The sequence below is a fragment of the Trichoderma citrinoviride genome (genome assembly GCF_003025115.1).
Source record: "Trichoderma citrinoviride strain TUCIM 6016 unplaced genomic scaffold BBK36scaffold_1, whole genome shotgun sequence".
In the NCBI taxonomy this organism is placed as follows: Eukaryota; Fungi; Ascomycota; class Sordariomycetes; order Hypocreales; family Hypocreaceae; genus Trichoderma; species Trichoderma citrinoviride.
Window position 1 is genome coordinate 356,684 of NW_020194709.1, and position 27,238 is coordinate 383,921.

General features: G+C 54.3%; 6 protein-coding genes and 1 non-coding gene across 7 annotated transcripts; 4 read left to right on the top strand and 3 right to left on the bottom strand.

Moving 5' to 3' along the window:
- Positions 1-440: 440 nt before the first annotated feature.
- Positions 441-2,879, bottom strand: BBK36DRAFT_1173554 (glycoside hydrolase family 17 protein; the record flags this gene model as incomplete). Its single annotated transcript, XM_024895870.1, has 3 exons — positions 2,690-2,879; positions 1,931-2,635; positions 441-1,678 (listed from the first exon to the last, which is right to left on the bottom strand). The coding sequence occupies exons 1-3, from the start codon at positions 2,868-2,870 to the stop codon at positions 441-443; spliced, it is 2,124 nt and encodes a 707-aa protein (XP_024753540.1). The 5' UTR covers positions 2,871-2,879.
- A 5,532-nt stretch (positions 2,880-8,411) lies between these two features.
- BBK36DRAFT_1164775 (hypothetical protein) lies at positions 8,412-10,865 on the top strand (the record flags this gene model as incomplete). The annotated part of the gene is made up of 4 exons (XM_024894692.1): positions 8,412-8,468; positions 8,581-8,669; positions 8,867-9,645; positions 9,751-10,865. 4 exons carry the CDS (start codon positions 8,412-8,414, stop codon positions 10,863-10,865), a joined length of 2,040 nt encoding a protein of 679 aa, XP_024753541.1.
- Positions 10,866-11,255: 390 nt separating this feature from the next.
- BBK36DRAFT_t1 lies at positions 11,256-11,335 on the top strand. The gene has a single exon. It is a non-coding gene; the product is annotated as a tRNA-Gly (tRNA).
- Positions 11,336-13,939: 2,604 nt separating this feature from the next.
- BBK36DRAFT_1173567 (hypothetical protein) lies at positions 13,940-17,484 on the top strand (the record flags this gene model as incomplete). The annotated part of the gene is made up of 4 exons (XM_024895871.1): positions 13,940-14,303; positions 14,448-14,744; positions 14,865-17,157; positions 17,209-17,484. Exons 1-4 carry the CDS (start codon positions 14,026-14,028, stop codon positions 17,482-17,484), a joined length of 3,144 nt encoding a protein of 1,047 aa, XP_024753542.1. The 5' UTR covers positions 13,940-14,025.
- A 595-nt stretch (positions 17,485-18,079) lies between these two features.
- BBK36DRAFT_1108470 (WD40 repeat-like protein) lies at positions 18,080-20,532 on the top strand (the record flags this gene model as incomplete). Its single annotated transcript, XM_024889370.1, has 4 exons — positions 18,080-18,157; positions 18,209-19,554; positions 19,705-20,148; positions 20,301-20,532. 4 exons carry the CDS (start codon positions 18,080-18,082, stop codon positions 20,530-20,532), a joined length of 2,100 nt encoding a protein of 699 aa, XP_024753543.1.
- Positions 20,533-21,528: 996 nt separating this feature from the next.
- On the bottom strand, positions 21,529-22,527 carry BBK36DRAFT_1136901 (hypothetical protein; the record flags this gene model as incomplete). The annotated part of the gene is made up of 1 exon (XM_024893113.1): positions 21,529-22,527. The coding sequence occupies one exon, from the start codon at positions 22,525-22,527 to the stop codon at positions 21,529-21,531; it is 999 nt and encodes a 332-aa protein (XP_024753544.1).
- A 1,701-nt stretch (positions 22,528-24,228) lies between these two features.
- Positions 24,229-26,370, bottom strand: BBK36DRAFT_1107908 (hypothetical protein; the record flags this gene model as incomplete). Its single annotated transcript, XM_024889312.1, has 1 exon — positions 24,229-26,370. The coding sequence occupies one exon, from the start codon at positions 26,368-26,370 to the stop codon at positions 24,229-24,231; it is 2,142 nt and encodes a 713-aa protein (XP_024753545.1).
- Between the last annotated feature and the right edge of the window lie 868 nt (positions 26,371-27,238).

The following is a 27,238-nucleotide window of genomic DNA, read 5'->3' on the forward strand; positions in this document are numbered from 1 at the left end:
GATTTCTTTTATCAGGTCCAATTATGTGTATTAAATTGTGTATAAGCATTGTTGCAGCTGAATCCTCAACGCCATATGTGTCATGCCTCTTTGCGACGACGAAAGAATACAAGAAGCAAACGCAAAGCGCAGGGTAAGTGACCATAGCCTCGTCCATATGTTCGCATCGCCAGATCTATCATCTGGAACAGTATAGGACACTAACGTGAAAGACAAAAAAACAGGTGAGAAAACTAAACACAGTGTTATAGACAGCGAAGACAATCAATAAAGGACAACGACCCGAGGGCTGCAAATCGGGGTAAAGGGGGTGCTTGGGGGAAGGTTGCGTATATAACAACAGCCCAGAAACTCGTTTCGCTTTCCATCATGCCTCATCAACCCGTAAAACAACGAAAACAAAAGCAATATGAGTATAGACAGAGGAACTTGCTGCGGCCTTAAGAAACAGTCTTGCCGCCGCAGTCGGGAATCTTGACTCCGTCCTTGAGCTTCCGGTTGGCGTCCATCAGTCCCCATTTGTCCTCCCACTCCTCGCCCGGGGTGTTGTAAATCACCTTCCATGGCTCGTCAAATGCCTCGAACCAGAAGTAGTTGGTGCCGTTCTCAAGGGCCTGGCACACCCAGTCGTTCATAAAGGTGTTGAGCTCGTCGATGCCTGCCACGGCAGGATCCGGGCACGTCGATGGTCCTCCGCAGTCCTTGCCGCCCCCCGTGGGCCAGCCCGTCTCGGAGATGATGTTCTTGGACTTGTCCTTCTTCCAAAAGGGGCCGTCGTGTTCGCTCCAAAAGCTGTACGTCCAGGCGGCGGCCTCGCTTGCCTTTGTTCCACTAAAAAAGGGGTGCACGTTGGCCATGATGTAGTCGCTGTCGTCAGCAAGAGCTTGCGTCCAGTCGTCTCCCAGGTCGGACGTAGCGACGGGGAGGCTGAGCTTCTTCTTGGTGAGGTTGGTGCGCACGTCGTCGAGCAGACTGCCCAGGCTGGCGACGGTGAACTGCTGACGGAAGAGCACTTCGTTGGCAACAATAATGCCCTCGAAGGGATCGTCACCGTATTTGTCGAGGATGTTCCACATCTCCTCGAGCTGGCGGGCGTTGGTCGTGGCATTGTTGTCCTGCCAGACGCCCAGCCAGACTTTGATGTCGTTGGTCATCTGGAGCTGCGAGATGGAGTGGAGGACCATCTGGGTCTGGTTGCAGTCGGTGCCGTAGAGGCGGATCTTGTTGGTGAGCTGGCTGAGGACGGCCACGTCGCGGGTGATGTTGTTCTGGGAAGGGGGGTTGACCAGGCAATCGGGATACTGCGTGTTCAGGGGGGTATAGTCGACGCCGGGGAAGACCTTGTGCAGGTCCGGGTTGTTGAGCAGGTCTTTAATTTCCTGGCTGTTGATGTCGAGATCGCCCTCGTCGTCGTCTGAGTTGCCGCCGCCTCCGCCGCTTCCACTGCCGCTGCCACTGCCGCCCTTGGAACCACCGCTGTTGCTGCTAGATTTGCTACCGTGGTTGTTGGCGGCTCGGCTGCCGACGACCCCGCCAACAACAGCGCCGACAATGATGACAACGAGAAGGATGGAAATGATCCAGCGCCATTTTCTGCTCTTGTGCGTTTGTTGGGCCATCCAGGCCGACTTTTCCTCAGTGCTACCGTTGTCAAAGAATATGCCTCCTCCGCCCCCGCCTTCACCTCCTCCGTCGCCACCATTTGCTCCAGTTGTTGTTGTTGCTGCAGATTTTGCTGGGTAGACGCGTCAGCGTTGTTCATCACGTCATGTACATCGACCGAATTTTGGATTCGGAGGCAAGGATGAATACAGTCAAGACGGATATACAATGAAAGACTTGATCAACGAGTAAGGGGGAATCATCAGGGGTGCTGGGTAGCTCAAGGGCACCGAAAAGTCCAGAATACACGAGGATCACAAGAACTCACCACTACGTCCCAAGGCGCTCTTGATGGCACCAGCAGCTCCAATTCCTCCAACCGCCACGGCCGCTACGGCAGCAGCTCCCTTGGCTCGGTCCGAGTTGGAGGCGCTCAGCATCGAGTGGCGCTGGCTGCGTCGCGAATACTCCAGTCCGTCGTCACCGTCATCCACAATCTCGTTAGGATTGACAATGCCCAGCATCGGGTTGCTGTTCCGCGAGTTGGCCACATACATGGCCGGATAGTGGTCGTCGCCGTAGGGATCGCGCGTGCTGCGGGAGGGCGAGCGCGAGCTGGCGGCCGCCGCCGCCGGCATGCCCAGGGGATTGAAGGCGGCTCGCGAGCCTCGATCGGCATCCGGGTGGTAGTCGTAGCCGCCCTGGTAGCCGTTGGCCTCGGCATATCGGGCGTGCGAGGGGGGAGGCGGCAACCCGCCGTGGGCCGCCTGCATGCCGCTCTCTCGGGCGTTGCGCTCTGCTACGCCGTAGGCAATGCCGGCCATTCCTCCAGAGGCCATGTCGCTGAAGTTGTCAGCGCCAGGGGTCACGTTGTTTTGGGAATATCGGCGGGAGTTGGTTCTGTTCGGTTGCGCATACCCGTCATTGCGTGCTCCGCCTCCAGCAAAGTAGCCGCTGTCACTCTGCATCCGGTTTCCACCCTGTTGATGCTGCGGCGGCGGAGGAGCGTCGTCACGGTAGTCGTGATCGTAGCCTTGGTCGTAGGCATAGCTCTGGTTCTGGTCGTAGCCGTGGTCGTAACCCTGACCTTGATTGTAGTCGTGAATCTGGCTCTGGTGCTGGGGGACCGGCGGCGGCTGATGCTGGTCGTGATACTCTTGCGGCGAGTAGGCGTGGCTGTCGGGAGAAGCTGCTCGATGCGACTGGGTTCCGTAGCCATCCAGAGGTTCTCTCTCGGTAGAGTCGCCGTGGTCACCGTAGCGCTGCATGACAGGCTTCGAGTTGTGGCTACACAAGGCGTCAGTGGACTCGTGCTTCCGGCTGGCGACTCGTTCGAGGAGAGAAGTCGCGGCTTGAGGCAGTTTTGCGCTGCAATTGCCCAGAGCGATGGGGTTCGGATCGAAACCCCCGGGGGATCGAATTGTTTATCAAAAAAGACGACTCACTGGCGGGCCAACAACGCCGATCAATGGACGGATCAAAGAAAACGCAACAACTGGTCGACAGGGGTTCGCAAATACTAGCAGCAGCGCAGAATCATCAAAGGCGCATGCGGGTAAGCGCAAGCCGAGAGCTGCAGTCTGCAAGATCAGAGACAAAAGAAGAAAAGAATAAAAGAGGGCCTTGCTCGGGGGGGTTGGGAAAGTCGGATAGATATTGACAACGATGACGACGAGACCCGGTAACTCAAGGCTGGGGGGTCGTTGAGCGATCGTGGGCCTGTTCGTAAAAGCGAGTGACTCTCTTCCTCCTCTGCCTTTTGCCTCCTTTATGAGCTGACAGTTTGGCGCTCGTATCGTTTGTCTAGTGTCGAGAGAGAGACCGAGAGAGAGAGATTATGGATGAAACACGAGATACGACAAGACGGGAAGACAAATCAGGCGCGGGAAGCATCAGACCAGCTGCCGACGCGCGCTCTCCCTTTGTCTTCCACTTCAATGCAATGACAAGTTTGAGAGGGAAGAGATGATGGAGTTGAAGAGAGCGACAACGTCAGCTCGCGATGTGTGTGTTGGGAAAAACGGAGAATCGGGATCACGGCAAATTGCGCTGCTGGTCATTGACCAAAGCTAGAAGCACATCGTCGTCAGAAGCTGCCGTTAGCTCCCCCTCATAAGAACCGCGTGGCTTCAGCACACAAACCCGCTGTAACTGAGCGCCTCTGCTACCCAAAATAACGAGAAGATGGAGCAGAATGCCGCTATGGCGGCGGCTGAGGCCCTTTCTCACCCCCAAGGCTGCCGCTATTCCCCAATGGCGCAGGTCGCCCGCCTGAGCTACTAACTGAGAGTGGCTATAGCGTCACTTTTTGGAGACGCGGAAGCACGATGATGACTTGGAAACGATTGTGACGGCCAGGGGGTGGAAATCCGGGAAGCAGATGGCTGGACGAGACACGAGATTCATGCTGCGCTACGATCCGGGCGTGTTCTAGTTGTTCCACTGTATGTTGCGCGATGAAATGATACGCAGAGGATAATCTCCAGCCATTTTCATCTACCGCAGCCCTCTTTTCGAGGCTCCTGGGCTGTCGGTCGAGGTGCGAAAATCAAAGCCGGTTCCTGTGCATTCTGGTACTGTCTGGGCCTGAGTGGGTCACTCCGGCATCCCAGTCTCATCTCCCCAGGTTTTCTCTGTCTTTCTTCATGCCTCGTATGGCTCATCTCAGCATTCGTATTGCGGAAAGCCCCGTAAGCTCGGAAGGTGAAGCCATTCGGTCGCCGTCGAGATGAAAGATCCCCAGATATGGCCTGATCGGGAGTCGACCGGGGCAAAAACAATGAAGCTTTAAGTGATGCCCGCAAACCAAAGTATGATCTTGCGACATGTGCCTCATTACGAGCATGTCTGTCAGCACCTTGACCGGCACGCAGCCACTAAGAATAACTTTCCTGCTTTCCGAGAGACATGCAAGATCTGCGCCATTGTCTTGGTTGCCCCTTTCGCCTGAATCTTGGCCCTTGGCCTCTGACACTGCATGACCCCTCACTCGGTTGAATCTGTGGGCAATGCAAGCAGCAATACCTCTCATTGCCGGCAAAAGCATTTCTCAGCGAGTCTGACCGATGACCTCTCAAAATTCATGTCCCCATCATGTCGAACCGGATGAAGCCCGCACGGCAAATCGGCTGTAAGATAGAAGGTGTTCATGAAATGCCTTGATTTTCTAGTAATCTATCTCACAAACACGTAGCACAAAACGCATGATAAAGGCGAAACAAAACGAACCCACCGAGATGCATGAGATGACATCCACCACAGGCCGATCTAGTGCTGCTGCCAAACTCCACCACTTCCCACCTGCTTGCGTCTGCTTGTTCCCAAAACACTCAGTGGCTGTTCGCAGTCCACATGGCGCTTCCTCGGTCTGCCGTCAATCCTGTTACCGAGAGATGTCCTGTTTGAGACTTGCAGCGGTGAAGAACAGGGCCTCACTCAAGAGGAAGAGCTCCAAACAAGTGGCGCATAGACAACATAACCCCTCGCGACCGGACGAGCCCATGCCCTGGACGAAGCACCCAGTGCGGCAGAGAGCCGTGGCCATCACCAATCAACAAGGAATCGCCCCCACCAGATGCAAGTGCCCGCGTCTAACAGACAGGGCTTGACAGACCCCCGGCAGGCGGCGTCCAGAGCACGGAAGCCTAGACCGCTAGCTGCCAGGCCGCGATCTTCCTGCGAAGCGGCATGTGGACGGGCTTGGTCCTAGTGTGTCCATTGCCTGGGGACATTGTCAGTTATCATGCGGTTGACCGATGCCGCTTTGGTCTTGCTGTCAAAGTCTGGCTCAGCTCGATTCGTCCTCCTGCATGCGTTGCCCATCACGCCTTCGGCGTAGTCCGCCGCGTCCCTTGCAAAGATGGATGTGATATCTGCTATGCAAACTCAACTGGGAACGACACCCAAACTTGGTTCCCGTTGTAATACTACCTATCGACCAGCCATGTCACCTTAATGGTCCTGCCATATGCAAACATTCTAGGCTTCAATCATAGTACCCTGGCCGCACAACGTTTCGTCGGTTCAGATACTAGTACTAGTAGCATATCCCGGCATTAGGGATCTCGGCGCAAGGGAGGTTCGATGGTGCTATTTCTGACAGGGGCATAAGGACTCCGTACATCTGCAGAGGAAGCGCGTCAGAAGCTGCTGGGTAGCCGAGGCTTTCTCCTTTGTAAAGTCTCTTCATCAACTTGAGAAGTAGAATCTGGTTGTGAAGCAAATGCCAGAAAAAGGCTGAGCCAGGAAGGAGACATAAGAGCAGCACGCCAAGTGCCGTATCTTGGTTTCCGTCTGTCTTTTGTTTTCCTCTTTGACCCACTGTATCCCGAACAGCTGGGTTGGATATCGACATCTCCTTGTCCTCGGTAGTTCTCTAAGATTCGTCGGTGTAGAGAAAAGAAAGTTTCTGTCAGCGGCCTCCGAGATTAACGATCCATGATATCTTAATTGCACCCACAAGGATTCGATCAGCATGGCCGGTGCTGCCGAGTTGTGTCTAGACTCCGGCGTCGTTGTAGGTGTAAAAACTGTGATCGTATTGTAGGCACGATGTAACCAAAGAACAACTTCTCTACATACCCAGGGTCGCTGAGGGCTTCTCGCAGCATCGTTCGGCAATTATATCCCCTGCATTCGGCTTTTTGTCAGCTCCAATTCAGGTTCCAGATCTCTTGGGTTCTGCAGCTTTTTGTCGATGCTACGTGGGAGTAGCTGCATCTCTCTTGCTTCATGTTGTCTGCTTTAAGTCTGCATTCGACTCAATGCTCTGTCCATTCGTGCTTCGTAAGTCCGCGTTTTCCTGCAGACGTCGGGGTTTCTCGTGTTCTATTCGAAGAGGTTGTTCGGCCGATAATCTGGTGGGAAGTGAAGACACCAGATAACATCTCACGGACAGCTGAATAGACTTAGCGTTGTGTAGGGGAGCAGAACCATTTTCAAGACCAGGGCCTAGCTATATGTATCTGCGGTACGAGAGGTGAGGGAGGTGAGATCCTGGCCAAGCTGTTCTACAGATGTGAATAAGGCAGTATTGTCAAGCACGTGCAAAGAGAGCAGCGTAGGGATAAGGAAATGCGTGGAACCTCTGCTTACCTCGGCCAGGATGTTTCAAGCAATGATGCATCCTGTCAGGCCCATTTGAGATAATTTTTCAAGGCTGATGCTTGAACCGTACCCTGGTTGTCCCAGCAAGTTCGACTTACGATCTTTGGGCCACAACGCTATCGACGGGAATGCAGAGTATCGACTAGCTTGGGCAGATTCCAGACATTCCTCAGCCCAACGGTGGTGGGCTGAGCTGCTTCAGCGTCCGCTTCAGCTTGCGCTTGCCTGCGTTAGGCCGTCCCTGAGCCTTAAACGGAAGAAGAATAGAGAGGATTAGTACAGAGGTGGCTTGCTGCTCTAGTTTGGGCAAGGGGAAGAGGCGTTGCTAAGTGGTTGTCAGACAGTGTCCGGCTCAAACCAGTTGCCCGACGGCGTTTTGGAATCGGACGTGGCGCTACTTTGTGCTCTCGAGACATGGCATCGAGCTTCATTGTAGCACAGGGGGGTTATTTCTCATGCTCGGTAATGCTAAGACTTCTGGGACACAGAATCCGTGTGATGCTCCAAGTGTGTCCCGGTTCAATCTAGAGATACATACTCAGCGTATAAGAACAACCAAGAAACAAGGGCAAAAAAGTCACAGTACCTCTATCACCACCATGACACCGGACATATCCAGAATGGCCCAAGCACTCAGCAAACGGGGCCATCAAGATAAAGAGACATCTTCTCAATCGTGCTCTATCCCGCCCCAATTGCCGTACCGTCTTCGTCATCCATCTTGGGCCTAGTAGTAACGACGGCGACGTGCGAAGGCAGACATAGACAGATTGGGTCCTCATCCCCCAGCTTAATCATCCCTGCCAGGCTCCGGTGTGCCTTTTCGACTCAACATCCCTGCCCGGAGTGTGGAATAGCGGCATGGCATCTTGCTTTCAACGGCCCCCCAATATTTACCTACGGGATACCGAGCAGACCATCTCTTTTCCTGCCCTTTGTTCTCGTCTTTCATCCTTCGGTTTTCTTTCCTTGTTTTTCCCCCTCGCCCGACGTCCACCGTTTCTCCCTGCTGTCAAGGCGAGTACAAATGTAACCTCTATCCAGATCCGATCCTGGTTGTTGGGCTAATTTTTCCCACCCTCAGATTCCTTCGGCCTGCGCTATATTCCGATCTTATTTCCAGTCTTCAGAGCGCCACTTCCCGAGCCGGCACTTTTGAAGCCAAAGGCCCCGTCGTCGACCACGGAATCCTCTTCAGGTGGCTAAAAGCACAGACGAATCCTGAACTAAGAACCAGCAACCGCCTTGTTTTTGATCCTTTGTTTTTTTCTTGCCTTCCGCGCTTCGTGTTTGAGGCGACCATTGCGGTTTCCTCTTGAGCAAGAGACAACACCGAATCTGAAGAAAGTGTGAATAATTACGAAATGAGTCCATGATACTCAGAAACCGCCGAGCGAGCGATCGGAGCCGTTATTATTACGTCTACCAGTGTTGCCTGTTATTTCTACCATAACTTAGTTAAAGCAAAGCCGCCAAGAAGACAAGTTCGGCACGACCTCCGTTAACTCGGCCTCATCTCCATAGGTAGCTGCTGACCAGCCTCCGACGCAACACAAAGACCGAACACAGGCATTGAAGTTTAACGAAGGCCTCGCTGATACACGAGGTGCCCGGAGAACCAAGAGCATCGCTCAGACATAATGGAGATCCAATTCACCTTACCGATCGTCCAAAGGGGCAGTTCAAGCAGGTGAGTTCATGAGATGTCGCTTACTTCGAGCGAGGGCAAACATTGGTCGAACAATGACGAGCCCGGCCCTGTCAAGGACCAATCCATGAGTTATGGCAGAATTCTAACGAAGGAGCCTTTTAAACAACAGCCGCTCAGCACGTTCTGCTCAACCACAGGTGGAGCCTGCGTCAACCGGACAGCCCAGCATTCATCGCTTCGCCCTAGACTCGAGGGCGAGACATACTCGGCGCAGTTCAACTCGTGCCCGCACTGGCTGCCTCACTTGTATGTCTACAAATAAAGACCGGCCCTTTGTATCACGTCTCTTGCTAACCAGCTGTTGTGGTGATGGCCAGGCAAGTAAGTTGCCTCAGGCTCAAGGATTCGCTGCCTGCGTCCGCATCAGGTTCTCCTCATTCTCTCCGCATTCACAACTTGGACACGCTACTTTGGTAGCCGGAACTAAACTCTCTTATTTTCTCCCAGAAAACGACATGTCAAGTGCGACGAAACTCGACCGGCGTGCCTCAACTGCATGAAGTGGCGCGGCTACTGCGACTCCTACTCGGACAACCCCTCTTCCGCCTCCTCTTCACAACATCAATCTCGTGCCCCGCCGTCCAAGGGCAAACTCATACACTCCAAAAAGGCACCTCTGCTCATCATCGAACCGCTTGTCAACACCATCCGCTTCGCCAACAATGACCAGCGAGACTATTTCGTTGAATGGTCACAGCTTTCAGTCACCTTTCTAGGGGGCTTCATCGACCAGACTCGTCTTTGGACAGCCACGATGCCCCAGGTCACGCTAGAAGAAAACACGCTGCGATACGGGGCAATGGCCGTGGGAGCTCTACGAAAGGCGTACCAAGTCCACGGGTCGGAATCGGGACTCGACAGCAGTAATCGACACTATCTGAACGCCGTCGTCTACTATTGCGAAGCCCTCCGTATGCAATCGGAGATGAAGCCTACGAGAGAGGGCATGAGAACTGCTCTGCTTTCTTCCCTGCTATTCATCTGCTTCGAAACCCAAAGAGGAAACGTACCGGCCGCTCTTAAGCACATAACTCACGGCTTCTCCATGCTCAACGAACTCGCCAACTGCACCGACAAAGCTCCAGATCTTGTCAGCATTGCTCCCGCGCCGCCAGCCATGGTGCAGGACATTTTAGACTGCTACAAGCCCCTGGAGCTGCAGTCGCGGTCCTTCATGGGGTCATATAGAAAGGCCTTCTTCCCACCGCAACCTCCCCAGCCTACAGGTCAACAATCCTCATCTCCAACCCCTTCAGCTTCCTCACCGTCGTCCTTCACTTCTCCTTCTTCGCTATCGCCACAAAATCCGCAACGGCAATACCACGAAACAGCCAATTACTCATCCACAAGACATCCCTCTGCAACGGCAGCCCCGAGTCCACCGAGCCAGCCCGAAACGCCCCCCATGCTGTCGCCTGAGAGCCCTCAGGTGCAAATAACCGGCCTGCCGAGCCCCCAGAGCCAGAGTGACCCGTGGTCACCTCGAGCCCCTCCTCCTAGTCCTCGACGACCGCCAGGGATAATCCCTTTTACGAAACATTCCCCATACTTTCGACCGAAGCTCACCAGGATTTCCTCACTAGACGATATGCCACGCCACTTCACCTCGTGGGATGAAATGCGAGACTATTGGGGACTGGTGCAGCGACAGATGGTCCGCCACGTTCCGATGCTGACCAGGGTGACGGCAGATCTTGCACTTCACAAGACGACCGACCCAGCTGAGTTGGACCGGAAATTCGCAAGCCTCAAATCGAACGCAACCTTGTCTAAATTCATCGCCGAGTCTCGGTACTGGCTGCAGCGCTGGACCGAGGCGTACGAGCCCATGTATCAAGCCGTCCTCCGCGACGCCCAAACCGACCGAGCCCAGTATCTACAGGCCATGAGCATCCGAATCGAATATCTCATCCTCTACATCTATACCACCGTCCCACGATACTCCAGCCTCATCACCGTCAAGGGTCTCACGCCACAATATCGCGAAATCAACAGTCTTGCAGAGATGCTGCTCAAGTCCCGGCCCAACTGCGGCTTTGCCATGGACGCAGGATGGACTTGGCCGCTATTTGTCGTCTCCTTTGGCTGTCGAGACCGGGCCGTTAGAGAAGATGCAATTCGAATCCTGGGCCAGTATCCTATCCGCAACGCCCTGAGAGACAGCAGGATCTTCAGAGCCATTGCCATTAAGAACAACGATACGGAGATCACAAACGCCATGGAAGGAGATGAGAACGAGCAGTGGATGCGCCTCAGGCGGCGCGAGCTCGTCTTTGAAGACTTTGGTACCAGCATCATATTCCGTTTTGTGCAGAAGAACCCGGCAACTGGAAACTGGGAACTGGTGGAGGAGGCGTCGGACTGGAGCGTTAGACCCGATGGTCGGCTGAACTGGAGGAGACAACCAATTTCTGAATCAGAGTCGATTCTTTCCGGTGTATGCTAATTGAGATACGAGGTAAGTCATTCTAAGGATCTATTCTGCTTTGGTCGGTCAATACCAGATGTACTGTTGATCACCGTCTATGAATGGCATTATGTCTATTGAAGCATTGTCTCGGGAAGATGTATAGAGTATCATAGTAGAAGGAGACTTAGATATTATACTACCTTATCTTTCGAAGCTGTACTCACCTTGCTTTTGCCCTAAACAGTATCACAACTGCCTCCAGTTATTAGCTCACTTAATATTAGTAGACTCCAGAAATACTCGTTATGTAATAGGATTATAACATCTGGGTAGTATCACAGGAACTTACACTAATGTTCTGCTGCAGAGGGCTCGCTTTTTGCAAAAGGATCTTATATGCAAATTGGAAACCGTTAAGCATCCAAAGCGTAATTGGTTTAGTGGTAAAATTCTCCGTTGCCATCCGCAACGTCGGGGAGCCCTGGGTTCGATTCCCAGATTACGCACTCAAATTTCTTTTTTTCTCACAAATGCTAGCCACGGGCTTCGCTTGACTTTATCTGTCTTTCTTTTTGTTTTTTACTATTGCTCTCGTGACGCTAATAATCTAGTGTACGGATAGAGAGGTAGGTCTGCATATGTGCCGGCCCAGGGGTATTATTCCTTAGTTCTCAAGACCACCTTCTTCCTTGTAGACCAGGCTCGCTCGAACGCGGCTGTCTTATTCCATATTGGCAAGAGTGAACTCATATATGCCTGATTGAAGCGTCCACTGCCTCTAAATTCCGCTTCCCCTCCTTATGTATAGCAAAAGCATTGCGAAGCAGATTTTCTGTAAGTCCCAATAGCCCCGGGCGAGATAGAGATGTTGCTTGAGGGTATCAATGGGGAGCTCGCCTTAACAAGAACGCTGACTATATTCGGTTCCCTGTGAATCTTCACTGATTGGACTCTATTACTATCAAGCGTATGTTTCCAAAAAGCGGCTTCGCAGGTGCAACAGGCTGTCGATGGATAGTAGTGTCAAATGATCACAAGTGCGGGATATAGTATGTTGGGAAGATCCAGGACGGTATTGGAAATGGTCGTCAATGTCTCCCCTTTCCCTTCTCCCCTGCTCCTTGTATTCGTCCTCCTCAACGCGCCTAGTCTTCTTGATGTTCGTCGGCCGAGTAGCATTGCGAAGAGAGGCTGTCGCTGCTCGTTCTCTTGGTAATGGAGATAGCGTTCGGTCAGGCAGAGGGTGGACATCAGAAGCAGATATTCGAATAGAAAAGTCAGTATAATTTGTAATAGGAGGCTTCTGGAGTACCTATAGTAATAGACTCAGTGGTTTCTCAGAGATCTCTACTTCAAGACAGTACGGGGGAACCGACGCGGCTGCGATACCTCTATAGATATTAGAAAGGGGACATTACCCCTGGCGCGGAGTTGGAAGAGCAGAGAAGCTCAAGTAGTGAGGGAAAAGGGTAGAATGCCAAATTAAACAGAAGAGAAGAGAAGAGAGGGAAGCCTGAGAAATCGGCGTATCACGCGGTAGAAACATGAACAAAGCACCAGCCGGCAAGCACTGGCATAGTCCTGAAGAAGACTTGGCAAATGACAAGCAGGTGACTTTCAGGTAGGTAGTCTCAAGGTACTCTTTGAAAGCATTGCAGAAGAATTAGAATTGTCAGTTGTTTTACTCCTAGAACATTCATCCATACCTACACACTCCTGGCTAAAGTTTGCAAACCATTGCCCAAGTCACTGCATAAGGGGGATATCACTTCCCGCTCAGGGGCCAGCATTTTCTCAACAAATCACTCTGTTCCCCATGATGTGAGGAAAAATTGGTGGTTCGAAAATCATGCCAATCAAATCGTCCCTGATTCAGTGAATATCAGAGGCAGGAGCGAATGTCGTGCACCTGTCCGGTACCAGAAGGGTTGATGCCTTAGGTGCACGTCTGCAGACCGCCTTCCTACAGGTGCCTCCTTCCTTAAATTCAACCACAGCACCCGACATCTTTTTTCCTTTTCCTTTTCGCTCCCCAAACTTTTGACTTCTCTTCTTTTCTCCTCTCTTGTCCTCTCACGATCCTTTCTCACCAGCCGGCACTGGGTTTTTATGTCATTCCTTACTGGAGCACCCGCCTCTCCCGCTTTATCACGGCTGGTGGTCTATATCGTCATACATCGTCTCCGTTATCGCCTTCTCCTATTGTTTTCATCTACCGCCATTGTCTATCAACGTTCACCTGTCGCCTTTCCATTTATCGCCTATCTTCATCTTCCTCTGTTGCGTCCATGACCCTCTTCGCCGCACTGCCTCCACAATGAACAACCTCTCAGAACTCGTGAGTACCTCTCCTTTTTGCCACTGCGATTGTGTCTTCGCTGACTTTCGTCCTTTAGTTGAAGAGGCGACAGCCAGCCATGTCGGCTGGCACGAATGTTTACAGCTACGTTCGTGATTGGCTGAACCACAAGGAGCACCACGGGCATGGGCATCCCAAGCCTGGCTCAGTCTCCGTGAGTCTTTGTTCGGTTTTCCTTCTCCAATTTCTATCATGTTCAACTGACTGGCCTTAGTATACCGCGAACCCGGGAAGCCAAGGACGTCCCAACCTCGAGCCCGCATCGCATGGCGAACAGAATCTTATTGTTTTTGACGCTCCGGGCGAAGACCAGGGCGTCACGGCCCTTCCTCCTGATGGGCCTGTGGAGCTTCAACATATGAGTCTCCTTGACTCTCAGCCTTCGGGCCAAGCCTGGCAGGCTTACACCCCCCTTGAGCCCATTCACGAAGGCGAAGAGCTTCTCCACTTCGATTCCGTGGCCCCTCAAGATGGTACATCCCTTCCTCAGCCTTCACTGGACAGCGGCAAAGGCAAAGAGCCACTCTACCCAGCGCCTGAGGATGGTGAGAGTCCAGATCCCGCTCCCGCTTCTCCTGTTAGCCCCGAAGATGAGGATGCTGTTATAGAAGAGCCAATCCACGAGCCACTCAGCTACGTGCCAGCGCCAGCTTCTGTAAGTCCTATGTTGTGATTTTCCTGTCTATCTGTTCATACTCCCTTGCTTGGCCTAATTGTTTACTTTAGGATTTTTTCCGCCTGGAAACTTCTGCCAAGTTGTCGCTGCACGTTCGAAACGGTCAGCTCGACCAGCAGTTCAGTGACGACTTCCGCGAGGCCTGGCGATCGACTCCCGAGATGGTTCACGCCTCAGCTCTGATGGCCGATAACACTCCTCTACCTCCTAGGAACCGCCTCGATGCTTTCCCAGACTCCAAGGTAGAGTATCTCAGGGTTCACTACGAGCTGTGTCGCTACGAGGCCACCGAGCCTCTGAGGGAGGCCGTCGCCGAGTTTCGGGAGGATCGGAAGATGATGGAGGGCGAGAGGAGCAAGGCCTATATTTATACTAAGGTTTGTATCTTTGCCTCTTCTCCCCGGCCTCGTTTTGCTCTTCCTCACCGACCTCGCGAAAAGTATCTAAACTGACCCTCTCTCCCTCCCCCTCCTCTCTTTCCCCTTCCTCAGGTCAAAGTCACAGGCATACTCCTCAGCAAGCAAGGAGCTTGCAGTCGCATCAGATTCTCGACAGAGAGGGTTCCCACACCAATCGACTGGAGAGACTCTGATCGGCTCACTCCGGGCACGCTAGTGGCTTTGTCGCCGAGCTGGGACTATTTTCGGTCGAAGTGCATCGTCGCAACCATCGCCACCCGATCCTTCAACGGCAGGGCTGTGCCCGTTGTCGAGGATGGCGATAATCCGTGGCACCCTCCGCGCGTTGAGCTCTTCTTCGCCAACACCAGCGAGACCCTGATTGACCCAATCGAGGAGTTTGTGATGCTCGAGGCCAAGGTTGGCTACTTTGAGAATGTCCGCCATACGATGCTCGGCTTGCAACATGCTGCTATGTACCAGTAAGTACTATAACCCCTAAACAGCCCCTTCATCTTGTTTATCTTTCCTTTAAGCCATACTGACATTCTTCTTAGGACTCCTCTTGACCGGTTCATTCTGGACCCCTCAGCCAGCGGCAGGCTGTCAGCTGCCGCAACTGGCAGCTCGACTATCTGCGTAGACGACGACGAATGCCGCCTGGCAAGAGCCATCAATCCAGCCGGCGATACTATCGTCGTCCCCCAAGCTGCCGATCGTTTCGACCAGTCACAGAAGGAAGCATTTGACATCATGTCCACACAAGCGCTCTCCATCGTTCAGGGGCCTCCGGGAACTGGCAAGACATTCACCTCTCTGGTGGCCATTCGCGGCTTCGTCGAAACGCAAAATGCAGCAGGCCCAGAATCGCGTCGAGCGCCCATCATTATCTCGGCTCAGACGAACCACGCACTGGACCAAATTCTGGATTTGTGTCTTGATCACAGGGTTGGCAAGATCCTTCGCCTTGGTGGCCAGTCCCGCTCCGAGTTTGTTTCTCGATGTTCATTGTACAATATCCGATCGAGGTCCAGGTTCCGAAGACAGGACTATCGAGGCCTAGCATCATGGAAACAAATATGCAGCAGCATTGAAGAGCTGGTTGAGGCGTATACCCGGGACCTTGTCGGCGCCCAGGAACTTCTTGAAGCCAAACTCATATCTGCCCAGCAATATCAATCTCTCGTTGATAGCAGCCCAGCGGCTGCACAAATTGCCAAGGACGAAGATACAGAAGACCCAAATGAGATCAGCTTGATGATTGGCTGGCTCTACAGCTTCTCCAATCAGGACCCAGAAGAAGGTATTCGCTCCATGCTGCCCGGCAAGACTAGGAAGGCCATTGTGGGAAGAATTGATGACACTCCGGATGACGACCTGGAAGAGGAGGGACAGGCTATACGAGGCAAAGCTCCGGATGACGCTGCCTTCCAACTTCGCGGTCTATTTCTTCCATTCGATCCCCAGCACACCGTGGCCCCCGTGCCTCCCGGCTGTCGGAGGACTGGGCGCTGGTGGCAGGAGGCCAGAGCGCTAGTCAGGGGCAATCCGGACCTCAACAAAATCAACTCAAAGGCAAGGCCCATGGTTTACTACTACCTGAAGACGCGGCTGAGAGATCGCACTATCCAGGCGATTCGAGAGCAGCTGCAGGTGTACAAGGAAGTCTGCGAGACACTCAAGATCCATCGGCTGGCCAACACACTTCATATTATCGACTGTGAAGGTATCGACATCATTGGCTGTACCACCACAGGCTTGTCCAAGTATCGTGGCATGCTGGCCGCCCTGCTGCCTCGTGTCATGCTCATCGAAGAGGCAGCTGAGACTCGGGAGGCCAATATCGCCGCCGCAATGTTCCCCTCTCTGGAGCAGCTGGCCTTGGTAGGGGATCATCAGCAGTTGACTCCCCAAGTTGACATTCAATTCCTCGGTTCCCCGCCATACAACCTCAAGGTGTCCATGTTTGAGAGGCTTGTGAAGCTTGGCCTACCCTACAAGACGCTCCAAGTGCAGCGCCGCATGATCCCGCGGATCCGCGAGGTAGTCCAGACGTTTTACCCTATGCTGCGGGATCACTGGTCGGTCAAGGACATCAGAAATCGCCCACCAGTGCCTGGAATGGGCGGGACGAATCTCTGGTGGTTTCAGCACCAGTCGCCTGAGACGTGGGGGAAGAAGCTGTCTTACTCAAACTATGAAGAAGCAGACATGGTTGTTGGCTTTATACGCTATCTGATGTTGAACGACGTCGAGCCCAACCAGGTCACCGTTTTGACATACTATAGCGCCCAGGTCGAGCTCATCAACCAGTTGATCCGTTTCGATCAGATGCTCAAGAGACTGCAGCCAGTTTGGTCGGTACGGACAGTTGATGGTTTCCAGGGTGAAGAGAATGATGTTATTATACTCTCCCTGGTTCGAAGCCCATCAAATCCGATGGGTGCTAACAGACGCACAACTGTGGGGTTCGTTGAAGACGAGAATCGTGCTGTTGTTGCCATGAGCAGAGCAAGACGGGGAATGTATGTGTTTGGAAACGCACAGCACATCCTCAGCAGCAGCCAGAAAAGCTACGAGACGTGGCAAAAGGTCTTCAACGCCTTCGGAACGCAGACCGGGGACTATCTGCCAGTCACTTGTCGTACCCACAGCAACATCACTCCTATCAGGACGGCCAAGGAGTGGAAGCGCATCTCTGCGGGTGGCTGCATGAAGCCGTGCAATGGGGAGTGCCCCAAAGGCCACAAGTGCAGCGACCAATGCCATCCCCAGGACCATGAGCATCGCAATTGCGAGGAGCCCTGCCCCAAAATTCTCTTTTGCGGCCATCTGTGCGAGATGCGGTGCAACGAGCTATGCAGATGCCCGCGTGAATGCAGGCCGCCTGGCCCTGTCCTCCCGTTTGCAGCCACCCTGCAGCCTCCCATTATACCTCCCCTGCAGCCTTCCGAGCTTCCTCCTCTGAGGACTGAACAGGCTCCGCTAGACACGCCTTTCCTGCGGCAGATGAGGCGATGGGAGGAGATGGCTGATGCTGCAGAGGAGGCTGGGGAAGCTGCTTTGGCGGCGCTGCGTACGCAGGTAGCAAACGCGACTAGCGACGAGATGATGGCCTTTGGCTATCGCAACTTCCTTCAACAGGAGGAACGGCTTATGGAGCGTGCAAGGGCTCAAGCTCGGCGGGCTGAGGGCTCGGGGGAGTCGGGGGATTTGATTTAGGGGGGTGGTATCCTTATATTTGCTCAGTTGTAGGACTTGACATGATTCTTTCTAAGGCCAGGTAGCTATAGGACCAGGTAATAAACATTGATCGCAGACTCGCAGAGCCCGTCGTAGGCCCAGTCGTTAGCAGAAGCCTCATGCAGATTCGTGCAGCCTAATCAGGGCAAAATGCGAGGGAGCGAAGGTGAGAGAACCATGGCAGCCTCACAAGCCAACGAGGCTGCCGAGAACCAAAGGCAATGAGGCTGCATCGAGCGAAGACAGGCAACACAGGGCAGGTTGGCATGATAGCAGGGTAGGGTAGCGAGGCTATGAGGTTGGCGATGGGGGACGAGGCTGCCGCACGGGCCAGATTGCAACGCCATAGCTTCAACTTACTAAGCAATTACGTAGCTTTGGCTACTTCCTCCCAAAGGGCCGACATAATGAACGCCGTTCCCAACAAACTTAGACGGCGAACGTTTGATTGCTTGCTTGCGTCTTGCTGTCGTGGCGCATCTTCGTCAAGCTGCATGCTGTCGCGGTCATCCGAGGGTAATCTTGCTTCGAATAGCCATCTGGAGAAGTCATCAGCGCCATTGCGACAGCAGAAATGGACGAGGACGACCAGTCACGAGCCAGCTCACCCACCTCGGACCGTGACAATGAGCCCGACGAAGTGATGGATGACGTCGACGAGGGAGAGGGCGAGGGCGAGGTCGACGCTGAGGTTGATGCCGAGGCCGATGTCGAAGGTGACAGGGAGGAAGATGGCGAGAGGGAGGACGAAGGTGATGGCGACAACGGCGACGAGCAGGCGGCAGACGGAGGAGACGACAACGGCGACGATGCTGATGGCGAGAACACTACCGTCGTCGTGGCGGCCGACGAGGCCCAGGCGACCGACAACCTGGGCGCCGACGGCGACGACCGAGTCCGCGGCAAGCAGCCCGCGTCACCCAGCACGCACTCCGACACGCTGGAGCTTGACCAGCTCCCGTCCCTCTACAGGACGTGGCGGCCCAAGATCCGGCCCGAGGTCTACACGGCGCGCCTGTACGACATTGTCCCCACGATGGCGGCGCCCATGTCGACGAGCATCAATGCCATGGCCATTACGCCCGATCTGCGGTACTGGATCACCGGAGGCGCCGACGGCTACATCCGCAAGTACGACGGTCCGGGCACCATCAACGGCAAGCTGCCCCTGACCGTTGCTCAGAGACACCCGTTTGTCGACTCGGTCACAAAGGCCGGCATCCTCATGTCGTACTGGCCCAACGAGGAACCAGCTGCCCCGGGACGCAGCGACCAGGAGCATGTGCTCTCCTCTGTCTACTCGCTGGCTGTCCATTCAGAGGCTCTGTGGCTGCTGTCCGGCCTCGAGTCTGGCGCAATCAACCTGCAGAGCGTTCGCCACGACGAGGGCAAGCGGATATGCTCTCTCCAGAAGCACACCAACGCTGTCAGCGTGCTCACTTTGGCCCCCAATGAGAGAAGTGTGCTCAGCGGCTCCTGGGATAAGAACATTTTTGACTGGGACCTCGATACGGGGCACATCAAGCGGAGCTTTGACGGCAGCGGAGGTCAGATTTCGTCCATTGAGCTGCGACCAGCGAGCGGCGCCCCAGTCCCAGCAGATGCCGACGAGCCTCTGCCTTCCAGCACGATATCTACCAACAACGGAGCACCCATCGCTGGCGCGAGCTTCACAGGGAGTGCAAATATCAGAAGCCCCAATGGACTCGACAAGTCCATTACTGTCGCCACGAGGGACGAGACTGACGCTGCGGCTGCGGCTTCTCCGGCCCACGAGAGTCTGTTTGGCGGAAGCGATGATGCTGGAAGTCTCTTTGGTGAGACGGCAGGGGAGCAGCCGTTTGGCCACGATGACGACGAATTCGGCGGTGGTATGAACATGGCAGGAAGCAATGAGGCGGGGATGGACCACTCAGCAGACAAGGCAATGGAGAATATGGGCCGCATGGAGGCAGACAAGGAGCTCAAACAGTCAGATCCTGCAGACGATGCCATGGACGTAGATGTCTCGATGTCCATTTCAGGCCCGGCACCAGCTTCCGAATCAACGTCGCACGCTCCCGCGCCAGACGCGGCTCCAGCTTCGGCTTCGGCCTCAGCTCTTAACCTTGGTGACACCCAGATGTCCACTCTCTCTGGAGTGACGGAGCAGACAGAACTGGCGACGGATACCGAGGCGAACAAGATGGACGATTCAAGCCAATCACTCCAACAGCAGGCCCAATCCCTGGAGGGCGAATCCACAGCTGAGGCGTCATCTGAGCGCCTGGGCACCAAGAGGCCGCGGTCCCCAATGATTGTCAGTTCGCAGCCACCACCGACTCAATTCGATCCCACGCAGGTATCGCAGACGACCTTCCTTTCATCAGCCATTGACGGCACGATTCGCATCTGGGACAGGCGTGTTCCCAGCGCCGTAGCCAGGATTCCAAATAGAGTAGGCGTGCCGCCTTGGTGCATGAGCGCCTGTTGGAGCCCAGACGGCAACAAGATCTATGCGGGCAGACGTAACGGAACGGTCGAGGAGTTTGACATTGCCAAAGCCAAGAGGGGATGGCAGCCGGAGAGGGTGCTTCGGTTTCCGGCAGGCAGCGGAGCAGTGAGTGCCATTAAGCCCATGGTCAACGGGCGGCACTTGGTCTGGTGAGTTGATTTCCTATCCCTTGTGTGGTGTTGGTGGACATCGTGAAGACAAAAAAGGAATAAGGTGGAGGAGATTCGGAGAGACGGAAGACAGCCAGCATATGCGTGGCCCTCCTTTGTTCAAACGCTGACTGACACAACTCTCAATCCAGTGCGTCACACGACATTCTCAGGCTTTATGATTTGCGAGAATCTCGCGCTTTCAAGCACTCGACCGTGCCGTTCCTCATCATACCGGGACCCCCCAGAGCAGGTGTCATCTCGAGTCTGTACATCGATCCCACGAGCAGATTCATGCTAAGCGCAGCGGGCAATCGCGGATGGGAAGGAACAAACACCGAGGTGTTGATCGGCTATGAAATTCACGTTGTTTCGGGCGCTTGATGAGACATGGGGTCATGTTTCTGAGGTATACGAGGAAAGGAATTGCTTCTGGATTCCGACGGCGAAGACACTTGCAACACTTTATTAGCTAATGGTGAACAGCGGCGTTTATTGGGATTGTTTTGAAGGAGTTTGGGATGGGGGTTTGCTAATAATGGGTTGGTGCTGAGGAGTTTATAAAATCGGAGTGGGTGATACCCAACGGACGGAGAACTGACCCGGCGGATTGCAAAAGCTCGAATAATCCAATGAAGATGAAAAATAGGTCGAAGTGGCTGGGGGGGTTGATGGGAAGGAAGGCGTATTGGATGCTGGAGGTGAGATCGGTCTCAATGGGTATCAAATGGGTATTTCGAAGCGCGAGGAGCTGGAAAAGAACGAATAAAGGAGCTAAAACGAATAGAGATCACTGGGTATAGTCAGAGCCAGGTCGGCAGCGAATGAATAAAAGCGTATGCCATATGAAGCTGAGAATGGAGACGGCCTCTCAAGATGTAGATGGAGATGAAGAAAGAAAGAAGGTGTGTGGGGCAGGAGGTTTGACTGAAGGCTCGCCTAAGGGGTAGTTATCATGGTCACGTTGCGATATGCGGTTGCACCTTCCTCGAGTGTTTATGACGTTGACAGGCAAACTAATTCAACAGTCAAATTTGTTTCCATCAATCAATCAATTTTAATGCAATATTTCTCAGGCTATCAATCAGAATCGACCTCTCTCTTTCTACTGCTACTCCGTATACTATCCAATGATAATTCAACTCAACCGAATGTCCAAGCTAGATTCCCTTCCGCTGCACGTATCCTACCTTATGTCTCTGTGTGTGTGTGTGTTGTATCTGTGCATGTGGTGTCCATGGCAACTTCCCAAACCATTTCTCTAGTCGCAGTACAGAAAATCCAAAAGCAGCTCGCAAAGCCAAAGTACAGCAAAAAAAGAGTAAAGATGAAAACAGGGGGAAGGGGCAAAGGGGTTCGAAGGGAGATAGTCGTTGCAGCTTACTTCCTGCGAGACGACGACGACTTCTTGTGAGGGTGCGGGCGCCTCCTGGCCCTCTCACGCGAGGACTCGCGAGCATGAGAGCGAGAGTGTGAGTGTGAGTGTGAGTGGTGGCGATGGTGGCGATCACCCTCGGACGAGGGCCCAGCATGAGATCGTGAGTGAGAGCGGTGTCCGCGGTCGTGATGGTGGTCCGTCGAAGCCGCCTGCTGGAGAGGAGGAGCACGCTCAAGGGCAGGGCCAGGTGGAGGGAATGCAGCAGCCTGGGGGATAAGAGGAGAAAGCGATCGGCCCCGGCTTCGTTGAGAGGATCCGACGTCGGTAGATGGAACACTGGAGTGGCCGATTGTCGAATGGCGGCGCGCAGAGCCTTGCTCGCTGGGGGGCTCGTTGTTCATGATGCCGAGGGCGTTGACGACGGGCGAGGCGTCCCGGCTGTAGAGCCTGTCCTCCTCAACGTCGTAGCCGTAGCCCATGGTCTCGGGGGCGTCAGGAGCCCCGACGTAAAGCATTCGGACGAGGTCATCCCTTTCCGTCGCAGTGACGGCCGAGCCCCGGTCCCGAAGTCTCAGGGTCGCACTCCTTGCGTCCTCGGTCATGCTTTCCCACAGGGGGTGGATCTGGGGGACGAGGGAGTGGTCCTGGAACAGCTGGAGAATAAAATCCATCCGCTGGTGGGCACGCTGCTGTGAGCCATCGTGTTCGTTGCCCATGTGGATGGTGTTGCGGTGGTTGTTGTTGTGATGAGAGGCTCCGTGAGTGTGGTGGGAACGGGAGTGGGAATGGGAGCGGGCATGAGAATGAGAATGACGATGGCGATGGGAGCGATGGGAGGAGGATTCATGTCGAGAAGATGTGCCCTTGGAGTCCTTTTTGTGGTCTCTCCTAGAAGAGGACTTCCTCGAGTCCTTCTTGGAATCCCGCCTGGGCTCGCGCCGGGAGTCCTTTCTGGAATCCTTCCGGGGGTCTTTTTTGGAGGAAGAGTGTCCGTTGCCCATTGTAAACTGCGAGTAGCGATGAAGTTCGAATCTGTGATGCGAGTCTCAGCGTCTTCGACTGAGTGAGCAATTGCAAGAGAATGCTGTGATTCGTTGAGGCTCGTTTGTATGCGTATGTGAATTGAGAGTGGTGTTGATTGAATCTTCAAGTCCATTCGATGAGAGGGAAAGGGGCCGATTAAATGCACCTTTACATTGCTGGGATCCCAATACCCTTCATGGAGCGAAGTTCTGTTCAACGTCCATCGTTTATCTGCGGTTAGAACAAGATCATTGTTCCAATCCTTTGGCTGACGATACAAACGCTGTCTCTGTGCGGAAACAAAGACTCGAGGAGCGTCTCTCCAAAGCCTCGTCTCGATTCGAGTTCCGAACAGAGTCATTACCTTCTCAGCATCTCTTCCCACGACATCCATTCTTTGAACACGCTGATCATTTCGCATGCATCAAGCTCTTTTCCGTTTTGGTGTCATTGGAGCAAGGTTTGAACGTGCAGGGAATTGTTCTATATTGTGTCGCTTCGAGGACCGAGGGAGTCCTAGTTTGTCTGTACACAACAGTCGTGAATGAATTGAGCCACAGAATAGCAAGGTTGTTCTTTTGTAAGGTGTTGACGCTCAGGGCAAGATACTTCGAGAATAAGGTCGAGGGATTGCTGGTGAAGAGCATGCCAAGGTGGTGCAGAACTGAAGAGTGGCGGTTGCGAGGAGCGAGACAGCTCGAGTCTCGCTGCAAAGCAAATCAAGGACACTAAGCAAACACTGGCAATCGTCCCCGTCAAGGACAACATGAGCAATCAAGCAGCGAAACAAGTTGTATCAACCAGTATATCATCAATTTGCCCGTCTATTCCCCGGCACTAAGCTACATACCTGTCCTCTTGCAGAGTCCTTTTCCCCCATCATACCCAGTGTACATGGCCGATTAAGCTGCGAGGAGCAAAACACACAAAAACCAACAAGCAAATCCGGGTCCTCCCATTTTCATCTGCGCGCACATGTTTTCGAGCATTCCAGAGACAAATAGAACAAGAAACTACCCATGCGAGGCTTGCTTCGAGATAACGACAAATGACAAAACCATTAACCCAGCTCGATAGGCGTAGATTACCTCCCAACTCCTCCCTCGGGTGGCTTTCCCACGGCAAGTTGTATATAAGACACAAACAAAGGAAAGGGGACAAAAAGGAAAAGGACGGATTAAGAGATCGTATGCGTAGACTGAGGTTAGGAATTAACCCAAGTCAGACAGCGAAAGGTAGATAGGCGCCCACGCTTTTGGTTGCGGTAAAAGGGGGGTATTATCATTATTTCAAGGCAGCAAATGTATAGAGGGGAAAAACCAAAAACCACGCGTTGTTGCCCCGAGACGCTCCATGCCCGTTGAATAAACAGGATAATGTAACCAAGACAAAAGACGTTTAAGGAAAACCGTTCGTAGTGTAGCGCAAATCCGCTGATAGATGATGGAGAATTAAGGAAAATGGCTTGATGCAACGTCATCATGATAGAGACCCCATGCCTGTATATGGCAACAATAGTTGTAGCAAGGGTGGTAAAAGAGTGTCCAGATTTTTTCCGAGTTGGTTTGGTTTCGCCCTTTTCCTCTCTTCAGTCTCCCTCTCTCTCTCTCTCTCTATTTTTTATAGTTATTTCTTCTTTTTTTAGCTTCTTCTTTGCGATTCATCGCTGTTTTACTTCATCAGTTGGCAGTGTGGTTGCCATAGAATTGGGCAATCCCCCAGTCAGAAGCCTGGTTGGACTGTTGCTGTTGCTGGCTTGCCGTCGTGTCGAGATAAGTTGAGCTGGCAATGCTCTCCCAGTCCTCGAAGAGGACAGGGGCGGGAGAGTACTCAAAGTCCATCATGCCATCTGCCATGGAAGGCGTGTGGCCCTGAGGGATGGGGGGAAGCTCGCGCTTGTCGAGATGAAGCTGCGAGGTAGCCATCGTAGCGGCCGCTGACATGTCGGACGGGTGCTGCTGAACCTGCGAGGGGAATGGCTGCGAGGGGACAAAGGCCGAGGCTCGATAGGGCGAAGTGCCAAAGGGGTTGGAAGTGGCCGAGGGGGAGGACGACAGCATTTGCTGCGGCGCCTGTGATGGTAGCGCCGCGAAGGACATGCGAGCATCCTGCTGCTGCTGCTGCTGCGGGAAGCCGGTCGGAGCGGCCATCATGTTGGGCGCAAACTGCGGCTGCGGCGACGGTACAGGGGCCGGCGGTTGCGGAGTCGCAAAGGCCATGTCAGACAGCTCAAAGGCGATGTTGACGATCCACTGGGCCTCGCCCTCGTCGCCGGAGAAGAACTCGAGCAGATCTTGCAGCTGGCCTGGGTTCTCTTTCTCGAGGAAGCCCTGAGCTCGCCCGGTCTTGCTCGGATGCCAACTGAACTGGGGCCGGCGTCCGCCAAACTCGGCTTGCTTGGTCGACACGAGCGCGTCCCAGGCGTTGTGGATGAGAGGCTGGTGCAGGAGACCGTAGATGACCCTCGAATGCATCCATTCAGCTTTGCCCAGGCCAGACTCGAAATGCCGGGCCACATGCTCAACGTGACGCTCACGCGCCGGGTGGAGGGCGGAACAGAAGCCGCAGGCCCAGTACTTGCGCTTGCGGAGGAACTTGACCACCTTTTCGGCATGGGGGCACGTCTTGCAGCCGTGGCACTGCTTGTGGTGCTGGTTGAACGAGTTGGAGCCCCAGAAGCTGCGATTGCAGCCAGGCTCGGGGCAGGGATACTTCCTCCAGCGCTCATGGAACTCGTCCTCGTGGCGCTTCCAGTCATACTTGCGCTTGAAGCTGGTCTCGCACGATGTGCACCAGTAGATGTTGGTCTTGTTGGCCGAGGAGGACGAGGCCGGAGTCATGGGCAGCGATCCCTGAGTGCGCGAAGACGAAGCTGACGCCCAGGACATGGACGAACGCGCCGAGTTGACGGACCACAGGGAAGCATGGCCGGAGGAGCCCGAGCTGGTCGAGGAGACGGAGATGCGTGGCCGGTGGTGGAGGTAGGGCATCGAGGGTGAGATGAAGGTCGCGGTATCCGACTTGACTATGTTGGCAGCCGGGGCAACGCGCGCAACCTGGGCCGGGGGAGCTCCGGACATGGAGACCGGGGCCTGCGGAAGCACGGATGCTGCGGCCCAGGCCCTTGACACATCGTCGGCGAAGGACGAGGGCTCAGTCTTGATGATGGCGATGGACGGCGGCGCGCCATTTCCGGGAGACGCCGAGGTGCCAATGGTGCCCGAGCTGGAGATGGCGGCGGGAGAGGTAGCGGCGGATGAGGCCGAGAGAGACGCGACAGGGGAGCCGTGGACGGCGGAAGCGGCCGACGGAGGTGCGATTTGATTTTGATTTTGATTCTGCGGAGTCGCGGAATGGAGAGACGGCGCGAGAGAGGATGTCTGAGGCGACTGGATGCGATGCGAGGGAGATGCGGAAACGGTGTTGGACAGCAGCGGCGACGGGATGGGAGTCGAGGCCGAGGCGGGAGGCGTGGTTGCGGAGGCGGATGTCGAGAGGTTCTGGGAGAGCGGCGACTGCTGGCCAGGGAACGAAAGCTGCAGAGAGAAGCTGTCGTCGTCGACCCATTGGTGGAGGAGATCCTTGGAGAGGCCGGAATCGATCAGGACCTGGAGGTTCTTGCGCGCCTCGACGAGGACATCTTGGGCGGCGCTGGTCGAGTCCAGCGGTTGCTGCTGCTGATGGTGTTGCTGTTGCTGTTGTTGGTCTTGCTGCTGGAGATGCTGCTGCTGCTGAAGATGTGGCTGCTCAAACTGAGACACCATTTGGGACTGAGGCTGGCCCAGCTGGTGGAGCGGGTGAGACTGAAGACTGGAGTCCATTGAGAAGAGCGCCTCACATCGGACGGCCCTGCTTGAGCACGGAATGGTGTTGTTCTCTCCTCTCTTGTCCCCTCGTTCTAGTATTTCGTCCTGTAGTAGTTCCGTCCTATCCCTTGCTTGCCGTTCTTCTTCGTCTTGTTCTTCCTCTTTTCTCCCCCCCTTTGTTTTGGCGCAGGCAGGCAGAAACAGTAAGCGAGTGGCGTTATGCGGGTCTTTGATTTTTGAGCGGAAAGTCAAGGATTGGGAAGCGGACGGCAATTGTTCGAATAGGCGCAAGGCGGGAATTGGAGACGAATTGGAGGAAGCGAGCGAGGCGAGGAAGACAGACAGAAGCAGTAAACGAGGGAAGAAGCAGAGCGAGAAGCCAGAAGCAGGAAACGAATGGAATTGAACAAATAGAAGCAACCAAGTATTATAATAAAAAATAAAAAGAGCGAGTGAGACTCTTGGCGAGACAAGAGAAAAGATAGAACAAAGAGGGCGAGGCGAGAAGAAGGAAGAAAAGCAGGGCGAAGGACAAGGCAAGGCAAGGTTTAAGGGAGGAGGAGAGTTTAGGAGGAAGAATGTGCGTGTGAGCGCGAGCAATTGGGAAGGTGAGGCCGGGCGGTTGTGGCTGCGGGAGGGAAAGAGAGGAAAGGAAGGAACGGCGTCTGCGCGAGAGTACGGAAGGTACGAGCCGCAAAGTACCTGCCCAGAGGTATCCAGGTACCCGCGACGGGGTACAGGATACCGTTTGGCAAGGTCACTCGCGCGTCTGGGGGCCGCGGCGGAGTACAAGGTACGGCGCCGGTACCCGGGCGCAGGTACACGTGCTAACGCCTGGCCCAGGCTCGCGCGGCGCACGCGTGCTAGCGGCCTCTAGCTGGGC